This window comes from Lampetra planeri, chromosome 10 (genome assembly GCF_965212315.1).
Source record: "Lampetra planeri chromosome 10, kcLamPlan1.2.h2, whole genome shotgun sequence".
NCBI classification, from domain to species: Eukaryota; Metazoa; Chordata; class Hyperoartia; order Petromyzontiformes; family Petromyzontidae; genus Lampetra; species Lampetra planeri.
This window is the reverse complement of record NC_136116.1, coordinates 13,360,812-13,380,632: the sequence shown is the minus strand read 5'-3', so window position 1 is coordinate 13,380,632 and position 19,821 is coordinate 13,360,812. Positions and strand designations below refer to the sequence as shown.

Below are 19,821 nucleotides of genomic sequence, written 5' to 3'. Positions count from 1 at the left end.
TTTCAATGGCAATACAACACAACATGGAAACTCACAGCGCATTGATTTGATTAAATGTCAGCCTGCCGCTAGTCAAATGATTTGACATCGATTTGCTCGTCGCTGTTCAAAGTTTAAATACAACAGGGTCATCTAAATGCGGTACACCAAAACAGCAAATTTCTGAGAAAGGTGAGTACATTTCTGCTATTAAATACATTTCGAGAGTAATACGCGGACTCTCAAATACAAATGACTCAAATCCAAGTGCATGACTATCGCTCTGGAAGTTGCTATTCACGAAGACATTTTTACTCGCCGGTTTGTTCCAGCTGAGCTACGGCCAAGGCATCGGGGCTCTGCTTTGTATTCATGAATGGCCGTTTCAAGTGCTACATCTTTTCAGTTCGGGTCAAACAACTTTTGCAACAGCATATCATTTTCTGGATGCAACCCAATGCAGAATAGGGAAACTGCTGATTATATGTTTCAACAAAACAAAAGCACATTAAATATCTTCTTTTGCACAACCAACACACTGCATTATTAAAACCATCAAGATTCAAGACGCCAGAAACTACAACCTGAATCTGAAAACTTAACTTTAGAAGGATCCTGTGACGTTTTTTCCCCTTTCGTTTTTCTTCTGCTAAACGGCAGTTCTTTGGCTCAACCCTCCCTCATCCGGTCCCATCTTGAGTTTTCTCCTTTATTTCACTATACAGAACCCCTTATCCTTCAAGTCATCAAGTGCATTTTTTTCTTTCTCCGCCTCTTGCTTTTTCCCCAACACATTTCCTTCCCTTCCAAAACTTCCTTCATTAAGCTTTCACATTTTGAAAATGTGCCAAATCCACATCTCTTCCCTCTTCTGGATTGTTCCAGTTTAACGTCTCTCCTCCTGTACCTGCTTTAGAACTTCCTCAATAATATCTCGATCCAACCGATTTCTTCCACAATTACGCCACACCCACATCCCAAGGCTTGCCAGTGACGTTACAAATTATTTATTGGGTGTGGGAGACAGCATTGAGAATACGACTTTGTCCTCATTAAATTTACGAGTTGACTCAAGGAAATGGCTATCCCTAGCTTTTAAGGACAGTGGTGTGACTTGTCGTTTGAACCCCTGCCTGCCGTGCCACGGAATTGTTCCGCAAAAATGAAACTTACTTCTATCCAGAATGCATGGATCCCGATAGATTTCTGAGGCTAAGCAGCGTTGAGCCTGGTTAGGACGTGGAAGACTGTCTGGGATTACGAGGTGTTTAAGGCTTGGGCTGTGATGGCACCACAGCCATGGGTTCTTTTCATATGTGCAGAGCTTTGAGTGTTACACCCCGATTAATGGAATTTTCTAAAAATCCTGGTACAGGTCCCCCTTTTGAAACAAATTTGGGACTCGCTGTCCATGATGCGCTTACACAGGAGGTACAAACTGTACACGTCAAGCAACTTCTGATGCCATCGAATGGATTACCAAACGCAAGTTATCATGTTAAACGTTGCTTCTAAAATGTCATACAAAAGAAACTCACCGTGGAGTTCTTGGGAGGTAGAGACGGCATACGTATTAAACCTATGGTCTTACGGTATATACCATTCGAGTCAATTCGACCATAGAACATGCCCCTCGGTTTCAGTGCACGCTTGATGTTCCCAGCTGACCCATCACGGCCATCTAGTGGGCGATTGAAGGATGGACATCAAAAGCCGCACGTGGCATAACATTGACCCGATCATTTATCTTGCGAGAGGCATATTGAGATTCGGAATCTGTTGTTGTTGTTATAAAATAAATTTGTTTCTGTGAAGTCAACAGCAATTACTTTAGAGCTTGGATTCTACCGAAGGAATATGAAGAATTCTCCCTCTGGCTCAGAGCCACCACCAATGCAGACGAGGGCCACAGAACGTCTCGCTTGTGCAAGGAGATCTTTTAGGGTGTTGTTGTTATTTTATTGCAATGTAAGCTCCGACGCTAGCACGATATATTGCCATTTGAGTATGCTGCGCAGGTTCATCTCAACTTGCGTTGGACTGACTAAATACGCAAATGTTTTGGGCGGCTGTTGAAATTGAGACGTTGACCTCCCCAAACAAATTGGCTCCGTGGCGGGGACTGCATTCATGGAGACTATCCAACAGTCCCCCGTCATTGCCTTGTACCCTCTGCATTATAACCTCAGGGAATTCGTGTCAAATAATTAGGCTGCAACACCGAAAATCCAGGTCTCAATCTGGGACTCGACCACCTGTAATTAAACCAAGTACAAGTCCCGATGTGTTTGATGGTCAATGATTTGCATTTTTTTGTAACTTATATTAAGGTATGATGTCTAAAAAATAATCATCAGAGTTGCCATGCAAACAAGGGGTGCACTGCTCACCTGATGGGGCTCAGTCAAAAACGAGATTTTTTAACTGCTGGCTATGAGCGTTCCACATGACATGAACACCGCTGAATCGCAGCTGGGAATGTAATTGGAATCACAACGGAAAGATACACAAAGGTCTGGCTTGATAATCATAACATTTTTTAAAATATCGAAAATATAATATTTTGTTGTATTATATCGTGTTTATTTCTATATCTTGTCATATACAGTACCGTACATTATACCATTACAAAGTGATTGAAACGTTACTGTCATTCTAAAAACATTATTGCACAAATATGCCGGCATACATTTTCATTCGGAGCAAAGCCTAAAAAATATATTCAGCTTTCTTATTTAAAAAAAAAAACAACACAAGGTCATCATTAGGGCAAACAGTCGTTCCTTTGATTTTAAATTATTCAGCGCTGTCCAGTAAACTCTCCACGTGTAACGTTACCAGCTTTCCCATGATCAACAAGACTGCATAAAACACTCGTATATAAATTGCCTGCGAGGTATTTTCTATTGTGTGCACACCCCACTATCAATAGTAAATATAAATGTTGATTACAGTCGTTTAAACTTGAGTATAGAAATGTATAAATGCCACTGTATTTCTAAGTAACATACAAAACTTGCTTTAATGTGCGGGGTTACATATTTCACAGTAAATGCACAATAAGTTCAGTAAAACTGATATTATTCATCAACCAAAATCAATAACTGAAGCCTTTTCAACAGTGTTTTTTTTGTCACATAGCCAATCTCAAAGATTACTTTTGTGTTTTTAGTGAAGCCGTGTTGGCAGTGCTGGAGAAGCACACACAAAAAACATTTTCATTCATCGAAATCCAACAAGATATATTCTAATGTATGTTGAATTTATTTTGCACCGTACATAGCCAAATCATGGTAATCTGGCAATGACCAGAAGGGCCTATTACATACAGAGTGGCCCAAAAATCAGGACACCTAGGGTTATTATATATATGTTAACAAATTATCTAAGGTTATTTCATTTCATTTAACAAATGTTCAAACCCACTTCTATTAACATTCATGCATGCATGAATTCTCTTTTTTGAAAATAATGTACCACTTTATAAAAGATTAGAGCTGCCATTCTTCTGCATACATAAAAAATAATTGAACCCATTCATCAATTATCTGTCCATTTTTCAGATTTTTTTAATTTATAGATCAAATATTAACTTAAAGAATACACAATTCAAATGGTTTAATGCTAGTGTTAAGTTCAATATATAAAAACAAAACCTTTTTGGCCACCCTCTATACAGTACATGTTTCTCTTTTAGGGCCATGTTACTGAGAAATGTGTTGAGATTTTGAAATTTAACGAGCTCAGTAATGTGGGTTTCCTGTTAATGTATATGGAGTGATTAAACTTAAACGTAGCCTTAAAACGTAATTATCTTTGTAAACGTGACAGTCTTGTCAAGTGGTGGAGGGGTTACTGACAAGAATTTTGGCATAAAGATACCCCGTGGTCTAACGCGAAAACAAATATGGATCACAGATTAATTTGTCATCCACACCAATGTTCGTAACCTAAGGTAGTGTATTTAGCAGTGTATAAGCACTGACTGAAAATCACTCATATACCATCATAATTAACACTTCCTTCTTATAGAAAAATCGCATGCCAAGAGTGGCCATTCTTAACAAACTATTAAACACGCATGGTGAATAGGCAGCTAAAAGACGTTTCACTGAATGACCTCAGGGCGGGTTTCCTGCCAGCAACTATAAACGATGAATGCATTATTTATACCCATCTCTACTACCGGCACATAGTAGGGATGAGTATGAAGATGGTTCACGATTAATTCTGGCATTGTTGTCATTGTCAACGATTAAGGCATGTACAGTATATGGGATGTATATGGTGCAGCGGCGCACGCTATAATCCAGCGCTTTGGATGCAAGCGCTGGTGATTCACAGATTTGTGACATTGCCAAGCTTCTGGGGCTGCGAGTTAGCCAAGAGATGGCAGTACAGCAAGTGGCATCACACATCCATCTATGTGGAGTTTTGAGTGTAATCTTCTTGCATGCTTGAACTATCTTGATAGAACTGCTTTGGTGTCCTACCACATGCAAAACACCAATCAGTGAAAATTTCAAAACACCCCAATGCAGAATGCTCCTGAAATGCCATGAGAATCCGTGAGGTTTTCCTAAACAGCGGGAGATACATTTAAGTAAGCAAAAGTAGTGCCTCGGCAAGACTTAAATTCAGGCCAATGTTACACCCAGGCAGATCTTCTCATTTGAGACACATCATCATCATCATTAAATACTGAGCTTAAGCTTTGACTGGCCTCTTCTGAATCACGACAATCTGTGCTGGCATTTTACAGGGTTGACTTTGTCCGAGTCGTTCAAGGAGAACTGCTGAACGTCCAATCCCCTCTCGCCCTCCAATCCAAACCCTCCTCTCTCTTCGGTCGTATCAGGTCCACACGTCCTGCAAGTAGCGTCCCTGCTCCTTAAGGCCGCCAATCACCCTCATGGCCTCCAGCTTGGCAACACCCGTCTCCTCCACCACCATGCCCACCAGAGTCTCCTGCACATCCCTGGCCATGTTCTTAGCATCGCTGTCAACAAAAGTAGCATGTTAAAGGTGCAACCGCCAAAAACATTGTTAGGTGTGAGTTTACTTCTATATGAAAAACAATAACAATTCACGGCAATGTAGCAGCTGAAATGCGTTTTTTTTTTAAAGAGAATACTCACCTGCCTTTAAAATTGCTGCTCTGATAAATAATTGACATTCTGCTGTGGCATTCCTGTACTATTCCCCCCCATGAATCACCCTTGAAAAATAACTTGCTCAATGTGTGATAATAGGTTAAATACTAAAATGTAATAACTGATTAAATGGGGGGGAAAGGGTAGCTTTAGGATACTGCTAATTGATCAACTTGTTCCAATTTGCTCAAACTGTCGAGGATTGGCATACAATTCCGACAATGGACCTGGCTCCGCTGACTACACAAACACAGGGGGATTTCACTTTGAAGATTCAAGGACTTGAAATAAGCACCGTGGTAGTGGGTTGGTGTTGAGGCTGCCTGGATGTTTTAATGGTGCAACTGTACTGTGAACAAGTCAAGAAAAGCATAATGCTCCCAGTGCTCACTGAAGACACTTCCCCCCATCTGTCCCGACAATTTTAGTAAGAATGCGAGAATATAAAACACACAAAACAGTCGTAGCCCAGGGACGTCACTATAACATGCTTTGGGGATTTACATAAAAGTCTAATTACCCCACACGAAACCTCTTGATCTCCCATGGACTTCAACATTTTTTTGGACAGCCCGGTACACAGTCTAGAAATCCAATGTTGGGCAAGGAGCTCCCCATCACGAACGGATCGTAGGAGGTATTTGACCATACTTCACCAAACTGGGCAATGCTGGTCCGTCAGCAGCGGAAGCATGCTGGACCAATAACACAACATGTATATCAAACCGTCACGTAACCTCCCTGACGAACCACCGACATAAACCCAGCGTGGGCTACACGCGGCCGCAAACGCTTTTCTCGGCAGCCCGCAAATGCTCACCCGCACACGTAGAGGCGTGCGTCCTCCTGCAGCAGCAGACGCATCACGTCGGCACGGTGCAGACCAAGAATGTGCTGCACGTACCGGGGGTGTGCTGCCCCACCCGGGCTCGCGACCTCTGACCCCGCAGGCTCGTCACGAGAGAAGGCCACCCGCAGGTGGGTGAGCGTACCGCGTGCCACAAAGCCCTCCAGCTGCTCCCTAGAGCAAGACGGAACGAGGTTGTTGTTGTTCAATAACCATCGATGGAATGTTTTGCAGCAAGTAATTATTAATTTTGTGATTAGAAAGCTTGTTTATGAAACATCAACATATTTTAATTTGACTTCCAATCAGGGATCAAACCAAGCTCATTAGCCTTCTGGAGTTGAAAACGTGAGTACCACTTTGTGGGAAGATGAGAAGCACTCAATGCTCATTTCAATATTGAAAAACGCCAACTAATCGTTATATTTATAGGAACTAAAGCAAGACTCTTGTTTTTTTTACGAATTGCTGTTGTTTTGCAGCCTTTTTATTCATAAGGACCAAATACACAGTCCTATATGTGATTAAACTTTTTAAACTTTAAAAAATTCCAGTGGCATAAGTATGCACATCATTCACCAACCACACTTTTTGGGTTCGTTTATTACTCATTATCAGCATGATATGCAAATGTGCTTCAGGAAAGTTAACACTTCACTAAGAATTAATCACTATGAACGTTTCCATCACAAAACGTAGTGAGAATTTGCTAAAGAATACAAATGTTGCCAATTAATCTCCAATTGTGTCACTTTAATCTGGCAATGGTGAGCACATGTTGACGTTAGCACACGTGGTCGGAATAACATTGAGTTCTCTGGATTCACAGCGCACGGTGTGCGAGCCGCAACGTCACTTCTGCCCCCCCCCCATACACATACCAGCAGGGTATTACGACACCGTCACCGTTGGTGTTTGGTATACAAGGATGGCAAAACTGAGTTGCAGTGGCACTTTCTATGCAGGGCTCGGCCACCGCTGCTTCACAGGTAAGGCCCCCCCCCCCCCCCCCCGGCGCTCACCTGTAGAGGAAGTCGCGGTCTCGGTGGCGGCAGCCAAAGAAGAGCCATGACTCCCCGAGCACCGCGGCGCCCCCACTGGCCTTGTGCTCTCTGGGGCACACACACAGGCATGCTCCTGCTGAGTCTTAGCGTGTGGCACAAAACGCTCCGTCCACAACCAGCATTACGTGCCGCACTGCTGCATCGGTAGTCCGACTCGTCGCTAAACACCTCGCACCGATCAGACTTAAACGGACTCCGAGGCTCATAACACGGGAGTCCATTTGCGCGTTTAAGAAGGAATTTTTTTCCCAAAGCAATGCAAAAACAAATTACTTAACTGTACATATAAGCCACTACCAACTTTACAAACAAATTGTATTGTAACCTCCAATTGTAAAATGTATCAAATAGTGAATGTGCGAGTAGTTACAATGAAACCCATGACATTTGCTATTGACCTAAACAGTTGCGTATTACACGTGGCGGGAGTGTTAGTATGGTTGGGAGCTAAATTCAGTGCGTTATCCCTCAGGGGCAGTTCATAAAAATGCACTTCGTATCCATCCACACAGCGGGCATTAAGGGAATGTGGACAGAATGCTCCGACAATTGGTCAAAGACACACTGGGAGGAAGGGCGCGGCGACGGGCAGGCTCACCGGTGCTGTAGGAATCCCACGAAGGGGGCGACACCGGTGCCGGGCCCGATCATGATGATAGGGACAGACGCATCCTCCGGCAGACGGAAACCTGTACTCTTGCGGGCGTATACGGGGATCTGCCAACAGCCAGACACGACTTCATCTCAACCAACACCATTACCAGCATGAAGAGCAATACAAACAACATCATTAGCATTTACACTATCGACAACATTATCACAATATGGATAATTAGCGGCATAAATTGTAGCACCTTTAACATTACCACCATTATGAAGATTAATATTATCACCACCATTAACATATTCATACATTTCCAAATACACTTACCAGTATCATTACCTTACCACCAGTGACCATAATTATAACAATCACCACATTCATCAGCACCACTATTAAGAATGCCTGCAGTGTCATGATCATTAATACTGTTGATATCAATACCCATACCTCAGCATAATTACCATCATTATACATTTTGCCATAATTGTGATTACCATTTTATTTTACAATGCACCTTCCACTTTTTAAACGTTATACAAATACGATTATTTCGTGATAAATCATTTGTTGAAATGCCTATCAATTTTGTGAGTATATTCTACAAGGCTGGAAGTGTATCGATGCATTTGTATGCCATATTCATGAAACGTATTACAAGTACCAATAAGTACCAATAACAGGTACAGTGGGGAATACAATGTTAAAATGAATTTCAGAAACATTTCACACTTGTAACATAAACTATTTATGGTTTAATAAGCCTCGACAAAAATAAACGCCGGATATTAAAAACATTACAATGCCATTACAGCAGTATTTTTACAATGTAAAATATTTATGATTTAATATGTTGTGACAAACCATAAATATTGAATGATCACACAAAAAAACAGCTAAGAAATGAGCACATGGCTGCCACGAGTGATTTTTTTTTTTTACCGATTAACAAAAGCATCAATCACGCATCACACGTGGCTAATGCGACGCAGTGGCCAGAAAGCTCATCAAATTTTTCATTTTTCAAACCGCATCACGATGAACATGTTCTTAATCATTTTTAATAAGGAAACACGGCACTCCCTTTAAGTAATAATTTAGAGCAATTCGTCAGCCCACTGTTGGATCTTGGTTTCCACACACTCGGTTGGTAATATTGGCGGGGGGGGGGGAGTTGGTCATAGTTAACGCTCGTCAGCGAGGCTTGGTGAATGATGAGTCTTGGATTAATTCACGCATCAATTGCCTTCGGTGTTAGCCAAAGCTGGGAATGCAACCCAGCTCAATGGGCTAACGGTGCAGTGTGTGGACCACTGTGCCACTGCTACCCACCCTGCTTTGGGTGGTGGCGAAAGCCTGTAACTAAGCGACTTGGAGGCAATGTGCAAAGATGTGTAAACATCACGCGAAAGAGACACCCAACTTGCACAGCAATACGGCGCCTGTGGGAGGCAGCAGAGCGTTTATTTTGTCGACCCATCTGTGCCGTGGAATCTGAGTGCCATCTCCTCGTGTGGGCTTTCTATAGGAAAGAAATCTGGTTTGAAAAAAAAGATGGAACATATACAACAATACAGGACCCACCTGCAAAACCCTTGAAACTCCGGAAGAGTTTTTGATTAAGTTATTATCCGTGTCATCGTGCTGTGATCCAGCGCTTTATGAAGTGGGGTTGTATGATCTTAAGAGATATGCTGCCAAACTGCAGGAACCTCTGAACCATAGATATTCATTCCTGGATGCTTAGTGAACGGACCTTTGTGGCTTTAGAAGACGGCAGCTCTGAGTCAGCGAGGGGTGCTCCAGAGAGGTTGGAAGGCTGGGGGGAGTTCTCCTTGGCCTCAGGACCGACGGCCACCTCCGCCAGCCAGCCCGTGCACACGCCGCGCTGCGCTTGCGGTCGGCCAGGACCCGCCGCAAACTCCACCACGTTGAACACCACGTGCGCTGCTCCTGGGGTCACGAGCGGAGAGCTGCAGCAGGGAGACGAGGGGTATCTAAATGCTCGGCAACGCAGAGACAATTTTTGTACATGGCAACGCACACGACAACGCACACGAACACATCCCAGCGCACACCGCTTGCAACACTCACCACATCCTGTACTACACAGAGCATGCTACACAGCACGCACTCCTCAACACGCACAAATACAACACATCAAAATGCCCCACTATACTGCCGCTTGAACTCTCCAATGCAATGATTTGCTCCCGAATGCTACCGTGTGTCACCATCGCCTCCTGGTGCGGACAGTTCACCATCCTAGTGCTGCTGCTGCTTAAGTTGAGCATTCAGAGAGAGTTTTGTTTCAGTTCTTTGACAGTGATATTCTTCTCGGAGCATTACAACATATTTGCATGGTAAAAATTACCTTAAGGTGTCAAGTGGCTCAGTGAGTAATAGGACTGAGGCAGCATTGGCCAGATAAACTCGATTCATATTTGGATTTCATCCACTCACATGTAGCTATGTTGACTGCACAACAAAAATACTCTTAATTTGATTTTCAAATTGTTTGTTTGAACAGGGATATACTTTGATGCGACTTCACTAAACTGAATCTCAAGCTCCTGCAAGGAGGCAAAAGGCATTCAGCTGGAAGGGGAAAGTTTTGGAACATTACTGAACCATACAGATCTCTGGGTACTGTCGATTGAAACAGAACACGTTTTGATCTATAAACATCACCCGATGAGCATTCCTCCAGGTCACCTGCAACTGAGTGCATCAGAGTTTTTAAAACCAGCAGAGATGAACAGCAAGCGATAATACAACGCTTCCAAGGTGCAGTGCATCGTACCTGGCAATGGAATAGGCCCGGGGTTGCAAACGCGGCAAGTGTTCTGCACACACGGGGCACCGACACGAAGAGGCACTCAGAGGCAACATTGATTGTAAGTGGGTTACAGTGGTTGTGGAAGGGCAACAACAATCGTGGGAAGGCATCAGTGATTGTATGGAGGTGTCAGTAGCTGTACGAGAATGAGAGCGTTTGCAGGAGAGCAGCATTGGTTGAAGGAGTGCAGAAAGTTTCATTGGGATGGCAGTGATTGGGGCTGCAGAAAAGCAATGGTGATAAAAAGAGTTAACAGAAGTAATTATAACAAGCTGACAGCGGTTTTAGAAGGGCGACAGCGGTTGTGTAGAATGACAGCAGTTTTAGTTTTGCGAGTGCAGCAAAAGTTATACACGGTGGTTAGGTGGCAGTAATGGGGGGGGGAGGATGGGGCGGCAGTAATTATAAGAGAGCGACATCAGGTGTCGGAGGGCATCAGAAAATGTAAGAGGATGGCACCTCTGATGAGAGTGGCACCTCCGATTATCACAGTTGGCTACGTACGGTGCAAAACAAGTTCAAGTTACATACACACAAAAAGTTTGGCGGTGAAGAACGATAGCGGCCGTTGAAGACTAGCGCTGCCGACTCGAGGGACGGCAGCAGCTACCGGAGAGAGGCAGCGGGGCGAGCGGGTACCAATGAGCAGGCTGGCGGGCGGCCGGCAGGACGGGAATGCGTGCAGCAGGGCGGCCACGCCGATGCTGGCGTCCCGCAGCAGGTGCGTGTAGTCGGCCGAGCCCTGGCGGCTGCACAGCTCCAGCAGGCGGCGGCGCTCGGACTCATCCTCCGTGTGCTCCGCCAGTGCGCGGACCATCGCCTGCACGAGGGGAGAGAGAGGGGGGGCCAAGGGCCGCACATCAGGCTCAGCGATTCGTTCGTCGGTGTCTTCGTTCAAACGGAAGGGCAAAGTGCAGTTGCCAAAGCCGATTTCTGGGTGTGCAATGTTACGCATTGCTTTTGAACGTCCGTTTCTGATTACTAATTACTCAAAGTTTTCCAAGCGTAAAGTAATCCTGTAATTGGCAAGTTTTTAAGTCGCATATTCTTATTACTTGATCGTATCGATGATGACGATGCCTGTGATCAGATAACCTGGAATGTGCCCAATATCGTCAGTCTTGGAAGCTAAACAGGATGAGCCTGGATTGTGCTTCGATGGGCGACCGCCACGCAAGCCAGGATACCAGATTGAGCAGCAGGGCTGTGCAACAAGGTGGTCATCACCTTCACCAGCTCATGCCGAACAGCGTGGTGAGGCAATGTCAAATAACGCTCATGACCCAGAGCGTGGCGATCACCTCATCAAGCAGTGGACTGACCGTTACACAATGACACCTCAATTCCTTTTCACAAACACTTTGTATCAGAGAATAACTGTAATTATTGATCCCCCAAAATGTTCCCGTGTGGAGGACCGACTCAAGCTGCTGAACTCTTGTGGTCGGACTTCAGTGGAAGCAGCGTGAGAACAGCCGAGTCAGTCGGTGCCGAAGTGCGGCTCTGTGCACCTTCTTTGGCAGGGCTCGGATTTCCAGGCCGTGAGTGAGGATAGACCGAAGGGAGGAGCCGGCAGGGATAAAGTCGGGCACCTTGGAGGCTGAGGGAGTGGGGGGGGGATTTGGAGAGGTGGTGAAAAGTTCAACTCAAAGAGATTTATATTATCGCTCAAATTAAACAAACATCACGGACTAATCGCTACCAAATTCATAAACTGCAACGTTAAAATTACTCTCGCATAAAACTCAAAGGTCATTATCTTTGGGTGGAGCTCGTCTCCAATGGTGATTCTGAGCTTGGGATAGAAATACACATTCCTGTGGCTGGAATGTATTCTCCGTGTAAAAACTACTGACGACTTCCTACAAGTGGCCCTCATGTACATCCCAACATGAAGATGGTCCGAGTTCACCAGTGAGTAGGATTTGAACGTGTTACCTTTAGACTGTGAACAGAGGAGTCTGACCCACAGGATTACATGGACGGACACTACTGAGATAGAAAAAAAACCGATATAATGTAAAAACTAGATTTAAAATACAGTACATTACATATCCAACTGTCGCATATTTACCCTGACCAAATAACCACCTACTTCTGAAGCACACCACACATAGCCAACCGAGCTAATTGGAGGTGCTTAAAGCAGTTTGACCTTGATTTTTATCATGTAACCTATGTTGGTGCCTGGCCTAACCTTTGTTTTCTAAACATGTTCACATATCCGCCTACACCTCAGTCCCCAGAGTTGGGCACGCGACGTTGTACCCGCACAGCGACAGATGTATGCGAGAGTGCGAGGAGCTTTGGCTCGCTGCGTGGACGGCTTTACCGCGGCCCCTTGCGTTGGGCTGGGCACGCAGCTCGAGGGCGCAGTCGGCCTGCCCGTCGAGGCCCAGCCTCCGCAGGAGAGCGTCCACCTCGGCCTCGCCGTTGGGGCACAGCACGCCCAGCGCGTCGCCGGGGCACAGTGCAAACGGAGCGTCCTGCCAGCGTACGAAACATATCATTAATATATATATCTCACGGTTGCCAAAGACAGGCCAAAAGACCACAACGCCAAGTGGCAAGTAACAAACAGCACTCTTGTCGCTGTAATAGAAGAGTACTTTTCTTACTTATTGAAGGCCAAGTGAACATAAGGGAGGCTCAGGACCTGATGTTGGCCAACTACTACACTACCACTCCCCACGTACGCACACATACCCACGCATGCATACACATAAGTACGTGTGCACAAAGAGTTTCCTGAATTCTGAGCTTTAAAGCACCTCAATGATGGATCACAGTAGATAAGGGTACCAATACTGGGCCACAGAACACAGATGTTCCCAGTACTAAGAGGGTCTTTCCTGCACCAGAACGGACGGTCCCTTTGCCCCCAACTCACGGAGACGTCAAGTTGCAGCTCCAATGCAGTCTTGACGGCATCAGCACGGGTCAGCTGCCTCCACCCGCTGACAGCCACCTCGCACACCTCCGAGGCCGCGTGAGGGAGGCTGGTAGCTGCCGGAACAAGCCAAGGCACCTGTAGAGCAGGCAGAAGGAAACACGCGTCAGCACATTGCTATCGACAGCAATCACGACGGTCAGCGGATGCTGGCGCAATGGTTGGCACGGCCGGATCACATTGGAAACATTTGAGTTTAAATCCCAACAGAAATGTCAACTCGGCTCGTCAACTATCCAGGGTCGATAAAAGGAGTACCCTTTTTATGTGCAGTGAACAGCAAGGAGAAGCTGGCCCCTGCCAAAGCGATGTGAAATTTCCACAACAGGTTCAGGGCCAGAGGGATAAAGTGATGCTCAATTCGTTAAACAAATAACTGTGTGACATTAACTTCATGTAACTAAGATAGCTACTTTTGTCAAATGTTACACGTTGAGATATACATGGTTTGGGGTTCACAGCATCATGGCAAAGCCCCACAATACCCTGCAAGCCCTGCAGATTGCACACATGTGCACTGCATCCGAATATTGGAACCCCATTTTAATGATGTAACATCCAAGCCAAATGTCAGCTGTAAAATAATGTCACTTTTATGAGACATCATTAGTGCAGCAGATCCCATATAGTTTATCGTGTCCTGATAGATTGTTTAAGGGCGCTTTATAAATTACATTTATTATTATTTACATAACACTGTTATACAACCTCCATCAAGTGATAAGGGTGGTAATCATTGAAGTGATCAGCGGTAGATATTATATATTAACACTGGTGAATTTCCTCCCCAAAAAACACCTTTGTGGGTCTAATACCAGTTAAAATGCAACAATACATTGCAACGTAGCAGCTGCTGCACTCGCTTTCTCAAAAGTAAAAATACAACTGATGTCCAAATGCCAGTGCTATTAGCATTGCCACAATGATACAAGTCCCAACACACATGAGCAAGAGAGCGGAAAAATGTGCTTTCTTACACCGGGTCTGCTGGGATCAAACTGCAGCTCCAGGTACGGCTCTGGCAATGAGGGCACCTGGAGGGTGGCTTCAGAGAGTGGAGGCACAGACACAGTCAGCGAAGGCACGAGGGGCTTCTCGGGCAGTGCGGTGGAGCCCGGCGTTGGAGAGGAATTTGTGGATTGCTTCACCAGAGGCGTGCTAGTGGCTGGGTCTTGACAGTCAGGTGTGGGAACAAATGCAGATGGGGAGAGGCTAGAGACAGGAGGTACAGGTGGAGGCAGTGCAGCTTGGATCGCCAAATCCTGGACTATGTAGTCACTCCTCTGAACCTCAACTTCAGGACCTTCCGTACTTCTAGCCTCGTGGTTACTACCGACGTGCACCGCCAAAAGTCCATTGGCCAAAGAAGAGATATTCTCTGCAAAATTGCTCTGTTGCCTCTCTGTAAAAATACTGTTTTGTCCAAGATTTACATTCACACGGCTGGACAACAATCCATTACTTATCATGGCGTTTGCATTACTGCCGTTAGCTTGATATTCCACATCTCGTTTTGCCTTTTGTGCTTCACTGCCATCAGACTTTGGTCCTTGATCAGATGATTTATCTTCCCGTGTCTGATCCAAAGTCTTCTCTGTCGACTCTGAGATCTTCTTCCCTGTGTCTCCGTGCTCTTGATCGCGCTCCCGAGGTGGCGAGACCTCTGCGACACGCTCGCCCACCCGAATCGTGCCGCCCCCTTCTTGCTTACACTCCGACACAAGGGCCTCCCAGAGCCCCTCCACCCACGGCTCTGCCACCAATTCAGTGCTGCAAGACAGTAATGCGCGTTATCATACATACCGCATACACAATGCACCGTATCAAGATTCAAGTGCCTGCACTCTCAGGCGAACATGGGGTGGTGCCCATCTCCAATGCTGGCCCTTAGCCAGAGGGAGGAAATCCCTATTCTCATGGTGAAGCCAGTACATTCATAGAATGCCCACTGGTGACTTTCTACAGTGGTACTCATCCTATCCTGATGGTGGGTGAAGTCGTCCCTTGAACAAGACTTAAAACTCACAACTTGTTAATTGCGAGTCAAGCCATCTCAAAACATGACCCACCTGGGTGAATATGAACTAAAATACAAAGTGTCTCCCTGATTAAGTGAGCATTAAGTGATCTCATTTGTGTTAATAGCCTTGAGTCAGTGGGAATTAATTAGAGATAAAAATAAATAAATACTTGACTGTTTGAGCATGCACAAATTATCCTCAATGAAGTATCGATATGGATATCAATTCTGGTATAGTTCAATATGATCTTATCGCAGCCAAGAGGCACGGTGTCTTACGACATCAAGTGTCTGAACAAAATGTTTAAGAATCTTGCACAATCACAAGATCTTAGGCAATCATCCTCTACAGAGAGCAATAGAAACACATGTTGTTTGGCCTAAACAAACTTTAAAAGGACAAAACCGAGAGGCACTGGGAAAGAAAGTTGTCCATGGGCAGTTAAAATTAAATAACTTCTAATTCTATGCCATGGCTAACTTTCTCATTTTGGAGTTGGGTTACGACGCTATGTACATACATAATATCCTCCTTTCTAGAATTATGAATTAGCAGTTTACAATGTTCAATTTTCAGCAGATACCATGATTTCCTAATTCCCAGCTGAAACTTCCAGAATGTCACCTTCTATGCAAATTAGCTCAGTGCCAAGTTCAAAGATATATGGCATATCCAGCAGAGAAAATATACAGCAGTTATAAAACGGTTATATTGTACGATGATTTAAGCCTGAAATTTAGATGTCTGGATAAACCAACAACCAAACTGTTTAAGCTCTGCTGATAGATATATTGTATCCGAAATAGGTTATGGCCAATGTAATTAATTAGTTAAGATGCTAAATTACAGTCGTATAATCAAAACCAATGTTTTTTCTGAAGATAATAAAAAAGTTGGCCTATTTTCCAAGCATTAAATAACCCCAAATAATTTTCTTATAAAGGACTAGTTTTATTCAGGACCATGATAACATATCGAAAACAATGACTCATTATAAGAATTAAGTGAATGCCCGAAAATGATATCAGCAAATTAAAAAGTTTAGTTGCATTTAACGTCCAATGTCCGGACCACAAATGTACAAATTTGTCAAGCAGCACACTTGCTGAGCTTCTGGAAATGTCTGTGCCAAAATTGACAGATAGTGTATGAATGATAATGGTTGGAGATTGGTGGTGATGAAGATTGTGTTTGTAACAATAGCACGATTGTATGTATGTTGAACTTCTTTCGTATCGTACGTTGACAACCGTGTTAATCGGAGGTAGCAGGACAACAAACTAAACGAAAAAAGCCGTTCTAAAGAAATGCGTGTTCAATATAGATTGAAAAGTGCATAGCTCCAGTGGCTTCCTAATATCAGAAGAGCATTCCAGATGGCCACAGAAGTGCATCTGAAAGTACTCAATACTGAAGATGATGGCATTGGTGGTAGAGATGTTGGTGGTGATTTACATTTAAAGTCCATATCGGTGTGCTTGTAAAAAGGCATACCCCACTGCATCATCAGCGTGCCCCGTTCGGTAGAAGCGCTGCGCTCCCAGCTCTGCCAGCCTGCGATCCATCGTCCGCCCACAGTTACAGAAGTTTGTGTAGTTCGTGTCGCCCAGTCCTGAAGAAAAAAAAAACACAGCTGACAGTCAAACTCTCTATAAACCACGATGATTGACTTTAAGCAATAATTTCAACTATGCTTCTCTCTGTAGTGTGGTGGCTGCTACATTTGAATAAATTGACAAATAACATCTGTTGTTTCAAGGTAAAAAAGAAAAAAGTGGGATCACACATGCGCACGGTGAGATGTGAAATTTTACCGAGCAGTGCATAGCGCAGGTGCTGGAAATGGTTTTCGAGGAGGGATTTCTGATTGATGTAGCGGACAAACTTTATCGCCTTTTCCGGGGGATCCCCATCACCGGTCGTTGACACAATGATCACCACGGGGTCTCGCTCGGTATCCAGGTCAAACTGCCAGACACAGACAAGCACATACACGCGCATGTATGCACATACGCACTAATGGTTCCATCGTTTTGCCTTTTAGGCTGCCGAGGCAAGTGCCGTTAGCAAGGAGGGAACAGCGGATGACCAAAACGGGATTTCAACTTGCAAACTTTTGATTGTGAGCCGAGTAATGCAGCCACAATTCCACTAGCAGAAAGCAGGCAAACATAACAAATATATAACAGAAGACTTTTTTGGGGAAATGGCTCTTCTTCCTGGAGTTCGCCGGTTCGACGGTACCTTCCAACGTCGGCTGCCCTATGGGAGACCTTTGCTCTTTAAAAAAAAAGTCTTCCACTCTCAACACTCCTCCGGCCCCAGGTCCTCACCTCGTCGTGCGTCTTGCTGAGGCAGTGCAGGTCCGCCTCGAGACCGAACCGCTCCGCCTGGGCACACAAGTCCTGCGCGATGGCCTTAGCCGTGCCGATCTCCGTGCCGTAGAGCAGCAGAAAGCGGCGAGCCGAAGTCAAGCTCGGCATGGTTCGGTCCTCCTGGAAAAACACACGCGACTCCCGTCGTCCTCTCGTTGGCCTCGGTGGTGGTCCAGTGGCAAAATGTCAAAGGGTCAAACTCCGTTCAAATAATCACTGGCACCCGAGTCAGTGGAGAAAATTAGATACATATGTGATAGGGCCCAGCCTCGCAATAGGGCAACCACTGCTGACATCCCACAAACATGTGACCCTGCGATATTTCGTCAAACTGTCTGACCAGAGGATTAAATAAGTGGCTCCCACGCCTCTTTTAAATTACCGTTCTTCAAATATAGTACGTACTGTGCACCCTTTTGAGCAGCGCATTCTGCAAGGAATGAAACACGTAGTCGGGGTGATATACTGGGACATGCCGTACAAGGCTATCTTGTGTTATCTGTCATCAGCATGATCAATCATTCCACAGAGGCCTTCATCCAGAAGTGTATTTACATACACTCACTATACACACACACACGTACGATCATGCGCACTGCTGTACCTAAAACAATAATATACAGTCCTCTGCCAATCCACTGCTGGATGAAGACTTCATTACGTTACGTCAGTTTCGGACGTTGTTTTGACTATACTTCACCACGCTGGTCAGTGCCGCTTCAGACACCACTCGCCACTGACCACCACGCAGAATGGTGTAATTCAACAGAAGCCAAAGTGTATCTGCTCAAATTCGTGGCGCGCATTCCATATTCCCACGGCGGGGCCCAGTCTATCCACATCGCACTGCTGATTTTCCAACAAAGACTAATTTTATTGACCACTGAGGAACGATCGGCTGACAAAACATCCGAACACGACTCCTAAGATATAAGCAGGCGGTACTGAGCCCCTGGTACTGTAATAAGACCACCAGTAACCACTGTATAACCACATTATACGATGCGTTGGAGTAACTTACTACGAGAACACGACGTTACACAGGCAGCAACACCAACGCTATAACACAACAAGAGAGTACAATCGATACATCACAGAACAGGCGGTAGGTAAACGTGTACTTGTGTGTACTTACAGAGCCACACGCCCCACGACACTCGATCAGAGGGCACTGAGCGAAGAGCGGCTGATGCCACACCGCGCTGTATATATAGCATGGAGCAGTTAGATTCCGTAGACCGTACTAACGAACCCGGCCAATGACAAGCGAGCTATGCCAGCACGTGCTTTCGAAATTTATACGCTTGATAGGAGTAGCACAAGGAAACACGTGTTGGTCAGAAGAGAGCGGTGGCGCATCGGTTAGCGCGCTGCGATAGGAACCCGGCGACCCGAGCTCGATTCTTGCTCATGGCCAACAATACCAGTGACGATAATCTGAACCGGTCCTGGGCCCTCCCCTATGTCGACTCAGCCTCAAATGAGTACCTGGCGCGGTGTATAAAAATCGCCACTGGGGAGACAAAGGCGGCCGGACGTGGTGTTGGACACCCACCTCCCTCGTGTGCCGTGCCGGCCTTCATAGGTGCTCGCAATAGCAATAGTGAGCACCTACGTGACTTTACCGAAAGAACCAAGAAGATCTACACGAGGGGTCTTTCGGGGTGGGTATTACGTCATAGGCACTCGGCACTTTGGCAAAGTGACAGACGATAAGTGTCATAATGTGTGCAGTCGTCATTAGCGTCCCAGTATAGAGGATATAAATAACAAAATATATGAGCAACACAACGTATCTTATTCGTATATCTTACTCGCCATGTGACATTTTTAAAGAGTCTTTTTTACGTAACTCATCGGCCCCAGCGCCTTCTGGAAGTGAATAATTTCAACAGCGTTGGTTCAGCACAAGCTCACAGTTTAATAATTCGCATAACAATAATTTGCCGATTAAAGTGACGGCCCCCTTCTGGGATCGCTCTGTCACCATCC

General features: G+C 45.1%; 1 protein-coding gene across 1 annotated transcript; it reads right to left on the bottom strand.

Annotated features, from left to right (window-relative positions):
- Nucleotides 1–2,540: 2,540 nt before the first annotated feature.
- MTRR (5-methyltetrahydrofolate-homocysteine methyltransferase reductase) lies at nucleotides 2,541–19,057 on the bottom strand. Its single transcript, XM_078598371.1, has 15 exons — nucleotides 18,965–19,057; nucleotides 17,788–17,949; nucleotides 17,269–17,422; nucleotides 16,949–17,066; nucleotides 14,411–15,203; nucleotides 13,374–13,511; nucleotides 12,816–12,969; nucleotides 11,995–12,083; nucleotides 11,123–11,303; nucleotides 10,448–10,490; nucleotides 9,401–9,617; nucleotides 7,642–7,760; nucleotides 7,002–7,091; nucleotides 5,953–6,153; nucleotides 2,541–4,978 (listed from the first exon to the last, which is right to left on the bottom strand). Exons 2-15 carry the CDS (start codon nucleotides 17,935–17,937, stop codon nucleotides 4,834–4,836), a joined length of 2,592 nt encoding a protein of 863 aa, XP_078454497.1. The 5' UTR covers nucleotides 17,938–17,949; nucleotides 18,965–19,057; the 3' UTR covers nucleotides 2,541–4,833.
- Between the last annotated feature and the right edge of the window lie 764 nt (nucleotides 19,058–19,821).

Bases quoted from the DNA above. Each gene is read 5' to 3' on its own strand.
- MTRR (XM_078598371.1), bottom strand. From the start codon at position 17,937: ATGCCGAGCTTGACTTCGGCTCGCCGCTTTCTGCTGCTCTACGGCACG. The intron at 17,067-17,268 runs GTAAAATTTCAC...TTTTTTCTTCAG, and splicing joins CCTGCGCTATGCACTGCTCG to GACTGGGCGACACGAACTAC. The intron at 13,512-14,410 runs GTAAGAAAGCAC...CCTGCTCTACAG, and splicing joins TTGATCCCAGCAGACCCGGT to GTGCCTTGGCTTGTTCCGGC.